Raw genomic sequence first — 14,257 nt, 5'->3', positions numbered from 1 at the left:
TGTTTTTCATGTTTTCTTTAATATTTAAATAATTTATTTGTATGAATATTCAGCACTTTATTTATTTTCTTTTTTTCTGAAAATTCTGTTCATTATATTTTAAATTTGGCAATGAAAAATATAGCATGTTTAATAATTAATACACTTGAAAAAATGAGCCCACGTTTTGATTTAGCTAAACAGTTAATAAAATTTAAATCAAGATCAACAATTAATTTTAAGTACATATTTCATGACATCAACAATTTTTGTTAACTTTTCAATCATAAATTTCATTAAAATTTACTAAATTTATAATTTTTAATAAAATCAAACAAGGGCTAAACATTTTGTAAGCGTAATATTCAAAATTTTGAAAATATTTTATGTAATTTAGTCAATTATAAGATATGTTTCTAGGAGAAAAATATGTTAACGTGATTTTCAACATGGTGATGGTAGCTCAATCGGAGAAAGGTACGTTTTCCATGGTCTTTTGCTCGAGACATGGATAATGCATTTTGCTAAATTTTAAAAATATCTAGTGGGCTATCGGGTAGTTTTTACTTCAGCTGCTTAATTCTTCAAGTGGGTCATCGATAGTTCAATAGTAAAACGATCCAAATATATTGATCAAAACAAGGTCCGATTCTTTGATTTCCAATCAAACTTCCAGAATTAATAACTATGCTTGGTGCATTCAGCGCGGGGAACATTAAGCAATACAATGGACGAAAGACACATATTGATGAAATGAGGCCCCATAGAGGTGGCAAAGTGATTGCTACATCTACTTTTGTTTGCAGTTTTTGATTGATGATCCTTGTGCAGGTTTATTTGTTGACGGCATTACTTCTACCGTCTCTATTTGATGGCCTCGATTATGTCAGGTAAATCGATAATGTGAAGTGTGGGTCTGAGGCAATTTGTCAATTGACTATCACGTAGAAAGTGAGTAGAGCCTCATAGGATGAGTTGTGACAATCTCCTTCAATCTTTTTATTTTTTTTTAATAGTTGACAATCTCCTTTAATCTTTAATTCATAGAAGGTCACTAATTGAAGGGAAACGTTGCTAGGATAATTGTGCTCTGTCTTATGATATCTCTCGATTTTTACTCAAGTTGTTGTTCTTCGATTTTGTTTTCCTAGATATTAGTAACTTGTTTTATTAAGTAATTTTCTTATACCTATCGGCGATGTCATGAAAACCTCCATTTTTTCTTCTGTGAACCTAGGTTGTCCGATCCCTTTATTGTCTAACATTTTTTGAGTTCTTTGTTGAAGACCGAACAATGTAATGTTTGCATATTACAGTATTGTAAAAAATAATAATAATAATAATAAAATAAAAATCCATGCTATAAAAGATCATTTATGCAATTAAAGATATATCATATATGTATGTTTTCTATCACATATACAAGCAATTCTGCTGTAGAGTGTTATAGATAGAAGACTCCCCTATCAAACTAGGGTTATTCTTTGCTTGGATCCCGACGTCCATAGCTTATATTTTCTGAATTAAAGAAAATGAAAGTTCCAACTAACTGATTTTGAATTTTAAAATAAAGAAGCAGTAGCTAATGTGACACAATTTTTCCCTGCATGGAAAAAGAAGTATATATTTATTAACCACGAAATACAAATAATTTTAATTGGCTCAATCAAAAAATATTTTTTTATTAATGATCAAAATTAAATATTTAGAATTTTCAAGAAAAAAAAAAGGTAAAATGACTTTGATATTATTAACCCAGAATAATGAATGCCTAGAAAATTACAGTAAAATCGAGCCCTAATTTAGCGGGAGGGAAAAAACCCTAGCCCTAATTTTGATAATAGCTCTCAGGGATCTCTACCAGATTTTTGAGTTTTGGGCTGAGGTAAGTAGTCCCTAAGTCTCTTTTTCTTTTTCTTTTTTTAACAATTTAATGGATCCATTTAATTTAAATATATTTCTGTAATTGAATTGCGATTCAGTTTCCGTTACCCCCAAATCCAATTTCATTTTGCAGTCACTTATTTCCTTTACCCAATCACTTACTCTTCATTAAGAGAAAAGAAAGAAGCTAATTTGGAAATGCTGTTAATTGAATGGGTCATTAATTGCTCAAATGGTTAGTGGAAATTTTGAATTTTTTTTTCTGATCGCCACCAGATGGACATAATTTCCCAACTACAAGAACATTTGAATACGATGGCATCCCTTGCATTCAATACCTTTGGGACACTTCAAAGGGATGCCCCTCCTGTTCGTCTGTCACCTAATTATCCAGAGCCTCCTATTACTAAGGCCGCAGAGGATGATACTGCTGATCTTGCAGAGCAACCCAAACTCATGAGTGCCGACTTAGTGAAAGCTGCCAAGCAGGTTTGTTGATTAGTCCTAATTTGTGTGTGTGTGTGTGTGTAATTGCTCAGGTTCTAATCATTTAGTGAAAAGATGGAAAATGCGTCCACAAATCTGTTGTATTTTCATTTTTTTTGTAAAACCTGAGATGGCTTGTTTCGAGAATTATTTTTGAACTGACTGATCTTTGTGCAGTTCGATGCATTGGTTGCTGCACTTCCATTATCTGAGGGAGGGGAAGAAGTTCAATTGAAAAAAATTGCAGAACTCCAGGTTCGAGTTACGAGTTCTTTATCTTCATTGCCAATTACTTGATAGTACTAACTCATTTAGCTCCTAAATTTGGATCCAAACACAATGAGATCTATTGGATGGGAATCGAAATAATTTAATTTTCCGCTGTGCATGTATAAGTAGATTCCCAACAAGAATCTCACACCTGGTCCATGATAATGCCATTTCAGGAGAGGTTTATCAGGCTCAGATTTTGAAAATAGCCCTAACTCAAGAATTCAATTCGGAACTTATTCAGAAGATTCGACACTCGAACTTCGTCATGTTGGATGGAGCCCCTGGAGATACCAGAGCGGAGGGAAGGCCCCAGCTTTTAAATCCAATTTGTATTTTTGTTTTATATATAAAGAGGAAGCCCGCTTCAAAGCTTGGCCAACTACTTCCTATACATCAGAGACGAGTGCGGCTTTCCAATATGATGAGAAGGAAGTCTGACTGGTACAAAAAAAAAAGTGTGAATTGATGGAAAAAGAAGTATATATTTATTAACCACGAAATACAAATAATTTTAATTGGCTCAATCAAAAAATAATTTTTTATTAATGATCAAAATTAAATATTTAGAATTTTCAAGGAAAAAAAAGGTAAAATGACTGAGATATTATTAACCCAGAATATTGAATGCCTAGAAAATTACAGTAAAATCGAGCCCTAATTTAGACGGAGGGAAAAAACCCTAGCCCTAATTTTGATAATAGCTCTCAGGGATCTCTACCAGATTTTTGAATTTTGGGCTGAGGTAAGGAGTCCCTAAGTCTCTTTTTCTTTTTCTTTTTTTAACAATTTAATGGATCCATTTAATTTAAATATATTTCTGTAATTGAATTGCGATTCAGTTTCCGTTACCCCCAAATCCAGTTTCATTTTGCAGTCACTTATTTCCTTTACCCAATCACTTACTCTTCATTAAGTGGGAAGAAAGAAGCTAATTTGCAAATGCTGTTAATTGAATGGGTCATTAATTGCTCAAATGGTTAGTGGAAATTTTGAATTTTTTTTTCCTGATCGCCACCAGATGGACATAATTTCCCAACTACAAGAACATTTGAATACGATGGCATCACTTGCATTCAATACCTTTGGGACACTTCAAAGGGATGCCCCTCCTGTTCGTCTGTCACCTAATTATCCAGAGCCTCCTATTACTAAGGCCGCAGAAGATGATGCTGCTGATCTTGCAGAGCAACCCAAACTCATGAGTGCCGACTTAGTGAAAGCTGCCAAGCAGGTTTGTTGATTAGTCCTAATTTGTGTGTGTGTGTGTGTGTAATCGCTTAGGTTTTAATCATTTAGTGAAAATATGGAAGATGCGTCCACAAATCTGTTGTATTTTCATTTTTTTTGTAAAACCGAGATGGCTTGTTTAGGGAATTATTTTTGAACTGACTAATCTTTGTGCAGTTCGATGCATTGGTTGCTGCACTTCCATTATCTGAGGGAGGGGAAGAAGTTCAATTGAAAAAAATTGCAGAACTCCAGGTTGGTGTTACGAGTTCTTTATCTTCATTGCCAATTACTTGATATAGTACTAACTCATTTAGCTCCTAAATTTGGAGGGGCAAAAAGGCATTCAAGTGAAAAAATGTAGCTGCTAGGTTTTGGTATTTTGATGAGAATTGAAATTTTCTCAAAAGTTGGAGACATGATATCTGGTTATTGTCAAGGTTGCTGATATTATCCCTAATCTAACAATGTTGTAAAGGCTGAAGATGAACAATCTCCTGATAATTGTTTTTCATTTTTGTCGATGTTGGGTAATGTACATTTCATAGAGATGTCCAAATCTCTCTTTTGTTCATGTAATTGGTAAGTATTATCAAGCTTCACTAATCTAAAAAAGAATCTCTCGGCAGGCTGAAAATGACGCAGTAGGCCAAGAACTTCAAAAGCAATTAGAAGCTGCAGGTAAGATCTTCAAACTTGGCGTTAGTGTGATTAGAATTACAAATTCCGCCAGGTTAAGATTCTACTGAATAGTCTAAGAACTTTTACGTTTTTGCATGATATCAGGCATTTTGTCAATTTGAGTTATTCTAAGACCTGAAACTTGATGCTTCATGTAATGGTATCTCCTTTTGTCAATAGATTAATAACTACACATGTAGAGTTGCATGCCTATGCTGAAATTACGTGTGAGCAAATGGTTTATATGGTACGTTTCATATTGGTTTGGATTTTTGGGTTTTATAGGAAGCATACGAGCTGAATTTTGTTACCTAAACGGTTAAACCTAACTGAACTTTAAAAAATTGCCTGGCTCAATTCAACGTAATTTTCGCCTGTTTTTCCTTAAAGAAAGTAATTTTCAAGTACTCTCCAATTCCAAAGCCCCATACCCTTTTGCCCCTGCCACAGGCCTCGATAGCGCCTGACCGTAATCTTCAACTCTTTCTATATAAACTCATAATTTAGTACTATCTGTTGATTACTTGGTTTGTTTCAGAATCTAACTGAACCAGAACTATATTTGTTTATTTGGTTCAAACTTAAGGAAACCATACTGTAAAAACTAAATAAAGAAAAAAAGAAAGTATTCAGTTTTATATTAAGTTGTGCTCAATCTTAGCTGAAACTATGTTGCTGATGTGCCAGAAAAAGAACTAAAGCAGGTGCAGGAGTTGTTCAGCCAAGCAACAGATAACTGCTTGAACTTGAAGAAACCAGACTGATGCAACGGATACCCCAACTGGATGACCAAGAAAATAGAGCGGCGGTTTCACTCGTCTCTGTACCGTAGTATATGTTCTTGGTCAGTCAGTTTCATGATTATCTATTGAAACTGTCCTAACTGAGAAGCATAGTTCTCCGTAATGTGATAAGCCTTGAACCATATGATGAAGCGCTAGTTACTTGAACTTTCAGATTTGTTATTACACTGAACCTATATCGGAACTCTGATGATTCTTCTACACATTAGTCCATGGATTAGCATCGTCCAAATCAATGATTGTTGCAACGGCCATTCAGAGGTTGCACCAAATCCCCAGCAATACTGTACAAAAGGATACGAAAGGGACAATTTTCATTTCATATCAATTCAATCATAAAGTCACACTAATTACCACCAAACTGAAATTAAGGTTCCATTTTAAACCTCAAAAGTCGGACACGTAAATAAAGTACCACTTTACAGCAATTCTCGAAGCAACTCGGCCAGAAACTCTCAACTAGAGATCAACGGCCAACAAAAGCATGATCCGAACTTTATAGTGTATGGACGAAAATGAAAAATAAGAGCAAGCAAAAAGTAAATTTTAACACCACCAAAATGAGCCAAGCCGACCTAAATTCGGTTCAACAGACAGAATTAAAAACAACTATAAAGCCAATAAGTAGTTCCTAAGACCAAGCAACAGCCGATACTGCAGTGGAATAACTGACAGCTCCTCTGTTCTTCACTACTTCGTTCACAACGGATTACTGCAAAACAGATTATTATGTTGTTACTATATAAATCCAATACCACGTAAATATAAATCAAAACAGTGGGCAGACCTTAAATAACGACCAACCAAGGGAAAATGTGACAGATAAGATTCAAGAAATGGGAAAACTAGTCAATAATCAGCATTGCATAAATGTAAATGTACAGTGTTCAACTAGTCCTCCCTCCCATGCAAAGTATGTTAATAATGATTTTCAGGTAAAAAGGGTTTTCCCATCAAATCTATAGGCATATCTACCTGAGGTGGTTGTTGAGGGGGCGGTGGGTAGTTTCCATATCCTTGGTAACCTCCGTAGTACAAATTTGGATCCTGAGCTGCTTGAGCATATCCATAGGTTTCATATCCAGGGGCATATCCATAATATCCAGCATTGGACTGGATTTGATCAACCTGAGCTCGAAAATTTGAATAGATGACTATGGTTACAATCACCATTAGTGAGAACTAATAAACCTGTTCTAAAAATAGGAAAAATCGAAAATCGAAAAATGAGATTATTTGTACCTGTTTGTTTGAAGGACTACGGCCCCATGAGAGTCTAATGCTTTGTCCCCCCAACTGGGTTCCATTTAACATTCGTAAAGCTTCCTCAGCACAGCTTCTGTTATAGCAGATGCAGAGAACATGATAAATCCTTCATACTGATTTCTTGGTGTTTAAATTAAGTGTGTGATGAGAAGGTAACAATGGTAATGTCCAGGTTACCTGTCAGCAAATTGAACAAATCCACATCGTTTTCCTGCTGGTATTTTTACATGAAGTAACTGTCCATATTGGCCAAAAATCTGCCTCAGATGCTCATCTGTGATATTAGAGTCCAAATTACCAACAAATATCTGCAATCAAGAAATAAATTAGTACTTAATTATTTAGATAAAGAAAGCATACAAAATTATTGTGAATAAAATTACTCACAGTTGTATTAGTAGGGTCATCCTCACCCTGTGTTCCTTGAGAAGTCTGGTATGAAGCTGTAAATACACAATAAGTGTAGGTGAGGGAAATGCTAATGAAAGGGGAGTTGGATAGGAGGAGCCGACTGGTGCTGATATTAGTTTAATACAAAAGAAGAGCAGATTTTGAAACAATGCAGTACATCATGATATAAACTTTTGGAAACGCCAATATAAAAATGTTTATCATCAAAACCATGGTTTCATATCAACAAAACTCAATTCAGAAACTGTTAAGCAAGCAAAGTTCTAACCAATCTTGCGACGACGATGGCAGACGACAAAAAGACCTTGAAAAGAAAAATTCCACTTGCTGCCAGCTCAGACCAAAGAGAAGATTGCATACACGTTTGTGAAAAAAATAATAACTATAGGCAAAACTGAAACTTGGAGCTGCCCGTTCAAACAATTTAATGAGTATAAAAAATGTACAAGGATGAGCATCCATATTTGGGTAACAGAGAGACATTAAAATCCTCATCCTCTTTCTTGGCTACGTCTGCTAGGTAGTGCAACTTTCAAAAGGATTTTAATAATGTACTGCAAATCCATGGCCTCCATCTCATGTTGTGTTTATATTTCCTATGTTTGGTGTTATGATCCCAAGTTATGGCACTGCTAGATCAATAGGATTTTAATAATAATAATAGGATTCTTTTGTAGAGAAACGCCACGAGTAAAAGACAATGAACAATGCTCTCTAGTGTTTGGATACACATACATACATACGCATCTGACATGGTGAAGAAGCTAACTTCTTGCTGATAGAGGCACTTTCTCGCCAGTTTCAATAACATCGTACAAAATACAAAAACATATATCAATATCCCACTATTTTTGCTCCTCATACACAAGATAGAGCAAACCCATATTTCTGTACCAATGAAGCTGATATGAAGGAGTGTCAACAAACCACTGTTGATCCTAATGATGAAAGATGAAGTAAAAAGAACAAGAAATGGGAAAACTAGTCAATAATCAGCATTGCATAAATGTAAATGTACAGTGTTCAACTAGTCCTCCCTCCCATGCAAAGTATGTTAATAATGATTTTCAGGTAAAAAGGGTTTTCCCATCAAATCTATAGGCATATCTACCTGAGGTGGTTGTTGAGGGGGCGGTGGGTAGTTTCCATATCCTTGGTAACCTCCGTAGTACAAATTTGGATCCTGAGCTGCTTGAGCATATCCATAGGTTTCATATCCAGGGGCATATCCATAATATCCAGCATTGGACTGGATTTGATCAACCTGAGCTCGAAAATTTGAATAGATGACTATGGTTACAATCACCATTAGTGAGAACTAATAAACCTGTTCTAAAAATAGGAAAAATCGAAAATCGAAAAATGAGATTATTTGTACCTGTTTGTTTGAAGGACTACGGCCCCATGAGAGTCTAATGCTTTGTCCCCCCAACTGGGTTCCATTTAACATTCGTAAAGCTTCCTCAGCACAGCTTCTGTTATAGCAGATGCAGAGAACATGATAAATCCTTCATACTGATTTCTTGGTGTTTAAATTAAGTGTGTGATGAGAAGGTAACAATGGTAATGTCCAGCAAATTGAACAAATCCACATCGTTTTCCTGCTGGTATTTTTACATGAAGTAACTGTCCATATTGGCCAAAAATCTGCCTCAGATGCTCATCTGTGATATTAGAGTCCAAATTACCAACAAATATCTGCAATCAAGAAATAAATTAGTACTTAATTATTTAGATAAAGAAAGCATACAAAATTATTGTGAATAAAATTACTCACAGTTGTATTAGTAGGGTCATCCTCACCCTGTGTTCCTTGAGAAGTCTGGTATGAAGCTGTAAATACACAATAAGTGTAGGTGAGGGAAATGCTAATGAAAGGGGAGTTGGATAGGAGGAGCCGACTGGTGCTGATATTAGTTTAATACAAAAGAAGAGCAGATTTTGAAACAATGCAGTACATCATGATATAAACTTTTGGAAACGCCAATATAAAAATGTTTATCATCAAAACCATGGTTTCATATCAACAAAACTCAATTCAGAAACTGTTAAGCAAGCAAAGTTCTAACCAATCTTGCGACGACGATGGCAGACGACAAAAAGACCTTGAAAAGAAAAATTCCACTTGCTGCCAGCTCAGACCAAAGAGAAGATGGCATACACGTTTGTGAAAAAAATAATAACTATAGGCAAAACTGAAACTTGGAGCTGCCCGTTCAAACAATTTAATGAGTATAAAAAATGTACAAGGATGAGCATCCATATTTGGGTAACAGAGAGACATTAAAATCCTCATCCTCTTTCTTGGCTACGTCTGCTAGGTAGTGCAACTTTCAAAAGGATTTTAATAATGTACTGCAAATCCATGGCCTCCATCTCATGTTGTGTTTATATTTCCTATGTTTGGTGTTATGATCCCAAGTTATGGCACTGCTAGATCAATAGGATTTTAATAATAATAATAGGATTCTTTTGTAGAGAAACGCCACGAGTAAAAGAAAAAGGTTTAATTTATAAATAGATAGAAATGAGTGGTGTATAAGTTGATCGTACTTCTGGGTCTCTTGGAATGTATGGTTAATAATGAAATTTGACCATTTTTAAATGACTTATAAGCCTTTCTCGCCAGTTTCAATAACATCGTACAAAATACAAAAACATATATCAATATCCCACTATTTTTGCTCCTCATACACAAGATAGAGCAAACCCATATTTCTGTACCAATGAAGCTGATATGAAGTAGTGTCAACAAACCACTGTTGATCCTAATGATGAAAGATGAAGTAAAAAGAACAAGATGTGACATTACAAAAGATAATGAAAATGAACCAGCAAAAACAACCTGAAGAACACATTATAGATTGGTTACATAACATAAACAACTGAGACCTGCATGCTTTAAGCAGTTTCAACTTACAACTAACCTTTGATCATTGCACACTGTCCATGGTGAGCTTTCTTTCACAAGGGTAAATTCAATGGTAAGTGTATGAAAATAATAAGAGAAGGGAATAAAGCAATTTTAATTAAAATGTTAATGGCAGAATGAAAGTAGTGCAGGGAGATATTAAGTAATTCTAGTGGCGGAATTTTAAATACGAAACTGAAAGAAATGGCTGGAACTAAATGTATTTTGACTGAAAGCTGAGAAAGCAAAGGAACTGGCTGAGGAAAAAAAATACTGAAAATAGTAGCACAATTATTGCCACGGGGAGCCAAAAGTAAGAAACATTAAATTAACACTGACCTAGACAAAACCTGGCACTAAAAGGGTTATCATTTCAGCCGAAATTAGCTCCAGGCCCCTATATGATAGAGCCTCCTGACATCCTGCTTTGAGACAACCGGAGTTTTATGAGATTATGCAAGTTTTAAGTTTCAAAGCTGAAAGCTTTTTAAGTACTTGAAGGAAATGGCGTCGTAAGCTGTGGAATCTTTAAGAATTCAAGAGCATAACTGAAAGGAAGCAAACTTAACAGCATCGTTCTGTTATTAACTCTTGAAAATATCTCTAAAACAAAAATCCACCAATGCATTTAAGCTGCCAGATTCAGGAATCAGATCACATCATACAAAAAAATAAAGACCAAATTCAGCATGTTTAAGCCAGTATGATGCTCCAATGGCCATCTAATTAGCTAACAAACATACCACAGGATGAAGGGTAATGCATACCTTTAGCCTGAACACCCACTTTTTGTTTGCTAGCAGCTGGGCCAATTCGCATGGGCCTGGTTGAACAATACCTTCCATTCATCTCAGCCATGGCTCGTAGTTGTTCGCTTTCATCACCAAACCTCACAAATCCATAGCCCTTTGTGCGTCCAGTTATTTTATCTGTTACAACCTTTGCACCCTTGACTGAGGAATAGTTAGCCCTAAAAGTTTCTTGGAGCATGTAGTCAGTTACATCAGCTGCCAAGTCTCCAACAAAAACTGTGTATTCAGGAGTATCATCATGCTTTTCACCAGCTCCCATAGATGCCCAGTTCAACCTGAATGTTTGCTCAGTGTTTGGCATCTGAGTGCCATTATATGTCAGCAGATTTCTTTCTGCGGCAGCATGACTGACAAACTCAATAAAGCCATAACCTTCTGATTGGCCAGTTTGCTTGTTGCGGATGACTTTAGCAGACACCACCTGCAAGAAATGTATTTGAAATTAGGCTCCAAAACCATGAACAAAAACTCAATAATAAGATCTAAGGGGGGACCACAGTAAAACAAGAGCAGTTTGATCAACACCACCACTCAAATTCCCTTTATAAGTTGGGAATTCTAGCAACACACATGGTTCCCTTTCTCCTAAGAAAAAAGGTGGGTTGGGGGGATGTTGTCACTGCAGTAGTGCATAGTGCATAGTGCACTTGTAGCATACACCAAAAAATTGAAGAAAGTCTTCACCAATGCAATTGGCTCACAAGACACAAGCAGTGTTGCCTTGAAAGAGATCATTTTCAATTTAAGCCTCCCTTTGGAAAGAATTTATAAAAGGTTTAATTTATAAATAGATAGAAATGAGTGGTGTATAAGTTGATCGTACTTCTGGGTCTCTTGGAATGTATGGTTAATACTGAAATTTGACCATTTTTAAATGACTTATAAGTTTTGCCAGATATAAAACAGCACACTACTAGCTACTGGGCGACTCAAGAATACAAAGAACTCACCAAATAAAGAATAAGACCATAATTTAAACAGTTACTGATTAAAATGGAAACAGAAACACTTGAAAAAAAAAAGCGAAATCTCATTCTACAACCCTCCATAAAACAGGATCTAATCATATTGCAAGAATTGAAAAGCTCTTCTTTCAGAATAAACAGCATCCATAACCGTCTTCCTTGTCACTCTCAAGAGCATGAAATATCAAGCATCCAAATGAAGACATGACCAACAAAGTTACAATAAATCATCTGGAAATTTCGTTTATTTACATATTTTCTAATACAAGTAAAATCCTTTAGACTCTCCATAGAAGACTGTAAAACAAAGGCAATGATTGTCAGTCAAAGTGTGCAAGAGCGGATAGAAGAGATGAACTTGGTGAGTCAGGTGCATAAGCATGTCATAGATAGTTAATTTCTCATATGAAAACAGACTACTTTTTGATGTACTGAAAATTGAATTCCATCAATAACATACTCCGCTTCTTCTATTATCTGATTTTTAAAATGAAAAGCAAATTACGACAAAGCATGTGCAACAGTTATAGCAGAAGACTGCAAGTACAGAAATCGGAGTTGAAGATATCTATTACGAAATAAAAAAAACAGATAAAAGTAAGAAAAATCCATTAAATAAGCACTAATAATTAATATGTATGTATGTTTAACTATGGTCGGGGTGAAGGGGTCTAGGTCTTAGTAAGTCGGTATACGTCTCCACGTAAATATACCTCGCCAGTCAAAGCAAAACAACTGTAGATGTACTGCTCATCCATCCAGTATTGAAGATCTCCAATCCACAGGCTCCGGATCCCGTCGTCGGCTGGAGCCTGAGCCACAGGCCCGACGCCGTACTGCTCTGGCTGTTGCGTCGGCGCAGCCGGTGGTGGTTGCTGATAGTAGTACCCAGCCGCCGCCGCTGGCTGTTGCGGTGGAGGAACCTGGTACTGCGCCTGCTGCGTCTGCTGTGGCATCCACTGCTGGGGTCGGTACTGGGGAGGCTGAGCCATGGGCGATGGAATCATAGAGTTTGATGGCTGCATCGTTGTCGTAGCCCTAGGTTTCGAGAGAGAAGAGAGGCTGAAATCAGAAACGATGATGAGAGAGAAATGAAAGAGATTTTAAAAACCTTCTCGCAGATTCTTGCACATATTGACATATATAACTAATTTTTTTCCTTATTTATCGCAATGCAATTGATTTTAATTTTTTTAAAGAAAATTCTTAAAACGTGTTTGGCTCATATTTATAATTGGAAAATTAGCACAAAACGTCCATACCTTTCAATATTTTTGTGAAAAATGTCTCTACCTTTCTTTTTTTACGGATTACACCCTTATCTTTACCTTTTTTTTTGCACAAAACGTCCTTATGTAAACTTCCCGTTAAAATGCTCCGTTAAATCAAAACGTAATTAGTACAAAAGATCCCTACCTTTCAATATTATTGTGTAAAACGTCCATACCTTTCATTTTTTGGCATAATTAGCACAAAAGATTCCTACCTTTCAATATTATTGTGCAAAACGTCAATACCTTTCATTTTTTAACATTTCCACCCCTACCTTTCACATTTTATTGTGTAAAATGTCATTTTCATCCATTTTTTCAATAAAATGACAAATTTACCTTCCTATTTAAAAAAACAAAAAGAAAAGATGAATTACCAATTGCAACCATAGTCCTTAAATTTTTAAAAAATTACAAAAAAATCATAAATTCTCAACTACCACCACTTCCACAACCTATTAAGCTGCCAACTATAAATCCATATAACACCACATTTCGCCGACCATGCCCATCGAATTCCACCACTGTAAATGTGGTTGTTTCGGACAGATTATTGACCAATACTATGGAGGAGAATATTGGAGAGAGTGAGACGAGATTGGTGGTGGTGGAGTCCGATAGGTGTTGTGGTCAAAAGATGGTGCTATATGGATCTACATGTAATGGCTTGGTGGGGTTGCGAAAGTAACAGTAGTGGAGAATTTAGAATTTATCTGTAATGTTTTGAATGATTTAGAACTATGATTGTAATTAATTAATTATTTTTCTTTTCTTTTATTTTATTTTTGTTTTATTTGAATATGAGGGTAAAATCATCATTTTATTGAAAAAATGGATGAAAATGACATTTTGCGCAATGAAATGTGAAAGGTAAGGGTGAAAATGTTAAAAATGAAAGGTAGGGAAGTTGCACAATAACATTGAATGATAGGAATTTTTTGTGCTAATTATGCCAAAAAAATGAAAGGTATGGACATTTTGCACAATAATATTGAAAGGTAGAGTCCTTTTGTGCTAAATACCCTTTGATTTAACAGAGCATTTTAACGGGGAGTTGACAGAAGGATGTTTTGCGCAAAAAAAAAGGTAAAGGTGAGGGTGTAATCCGTTAAAAAATAAAAGGTAGGGACGTTTTTCACAAAAATATCGAAAGGTGGGGATGTTTTGTGCTAATTACCCTTTATAATTTTATAAGTACTTGTACATTTCGGAAGATTTACAAATAATATTAATTTATTCATTTTAATTATATTTATAATTTAAATAGGCATTTTATTAATTTCTTGCG

The 14,257-nt window shown here is 35.4% G+C and overlaps 2 protein-coding genes across 5 annotated transcripts; one reads left to right on the top strand and one right to left on the bottom strand.

Annotated features, from left to right (window-relative positions):
* The first annotated feature begins 1,745 nt into the window (after positions 1-1,745).
* On the top strand, positions 1,746-5,518 carry LOC111366356 (mediator of RNA polymerase II transcription subunit 21). Of its 2 annotated transcripts, none has more exons than XM_022987112.1 (5): positions 1,746-1,864; positions 2,140-2,352; positions 2,527-2,604; positions 4,479-4,530; positions 5,218-5,518. In XM_022987112.1, exons 2-5 carry the CDS (start codon positions 2,140-2,142, stop codon positions 5,292-5,294), a joined length of 420 nt encoding a protein of 139 aa, XP_022842880.1. In that variant the 5' UTR covers positions 1,746-1,864; the 3' UTR covers positions 5,295-5,518. The 2 variants fall into 2 exon arrangements, with proteins under 2 accessions (XP_022842880.1, XP_022842881.1); XM_022987113.1 differs by lacking the exons at positions 1,746-1,864; positions 2,140-2,352; positions 2,527-2,604 and adding exons at positions 3,262-3,364; positions 3,641-3,853; positions 4,027-4,104 and having other exon boundaries at positions 5,218-5,514.
* A 141-nt stretch (positions 5,519-5,659) lies between these two features.
* LOC111366355 (polyadenylate-binding protein RBP45-like) lies at positions 5,660-12,834 on the bottom strand. Of its 3 annotated transcripts, XM_022987111.1 has the most exons (7): positions 12,412-12,834; positions 10,689-11,154; positions 8,788-8,843; positions 6,777-6,907; positions 6,576-6,672; positions 6,309-6,461; positions 5,660-6,053 (listed from the first exon to the last, which is right to left on the bottom strand). In XM_022987111.1, exons 1-7 carry the CDS (start codon positions 12,721-12,723, stop codon positions 6,033-6,035), a joined length of 1,236 nt encoding a protein of 411 aa, XP_022842879.1. In that variant the 5' UTR covers positions 12,724-12,834; the 3' UTR covers positions 5,660-6,032. The 3 variants fall into 3 exon arrangements, 1 of the variants encoding a protein (XP_022842879.1); XR_002697644.1 differs by lacking the exons at positions 6,309-6,461; positions 6,576-6,672; positions 6,777-6,907 and adding exons at positions 8,122-8,274; positions 8,389-8,708 and having other exon boundaries at positions 5,684-6,045; XR_002697645.1 differs by lacking the exons at positions 8,788-8,843; positions 10,689-11,154; positions 12,412-12,834 and adding an exon at positions 6,987-7,978 and having other exon boundaries at positions 5,684-6,045.
* Positions 12,835-14,257: the final 1,423 nt, after the last annotated feature.

The sequence above is a fragment of the Olea europaea genome, chromosome 17 (genome assembly GCF_002742605.1).
Source record: "Olea europaea var. sylvestris chromosome 17, O_europaea_v1, whole genome shotgun sequence".
Lineage (NCBI taxonomy): Eukaryota > Viridiplantae > Streptophyta > Magnoliopsida > Lamiales > Oleaceae > Olea > Olea europaea.
The sequence above is the reverse complement of the archived record's forward strand: the minus strand, read 5'-3'. Positions and strand labels throughout refer to the sequence as shown.

What these genes read in the sequence shown, in the direction of transcription:
- LOC111366356 (XM_022987112.1), top strand. Translation starts at nt 2,140, where the DNA reads ATGGACATAATTTCCCAACTACAAGAACATTTGAATACGATGGCATCC. An exon ending in TAGTGAAAGCTGCCAAGCAG is followed by an intron (nt 2,353 to 2,526) that starts GTTTGTTGATTA and finishes ATCTTTGTGCAG; the next exon opens with TTCGATGCATTGGTTGCTGC. An exon ending in AAAAAATTGCAGAACTCCAG is followed by an intron (nt 2,605 to 4,478) that starts GTTCGAGTTACG and finishes ATCTCTCGGCAG; the next exon opens with GCTGAAAATGACGCAGTAGG.
- LOC111366355 (XM_022987111.1), bottom strand. Translation starts at nt 12,723, where the DNA reads ATGCAGCCATCAAACTCTATGATTCCATCGCCCATGGCTCAGCCTCCC. An exon ending in ATGACCCTACTAATACAACT is followed by an intron (nt 6,908 to 8,787) that starts GTGAGTAATTTT and finishes TCTTGATTGCAG; the next exon opens with ATATTTGTTGGTAATTTGGA. An exon ending in TTTGTTCAATTTGCTGACAG is followed by an intron (nt 6,673 to 6,776) that starts GTAACCTGGACA and finishes CTGCTATAACAG; the next exon opens with AAGCTGTGCTGAGGAAGCTT.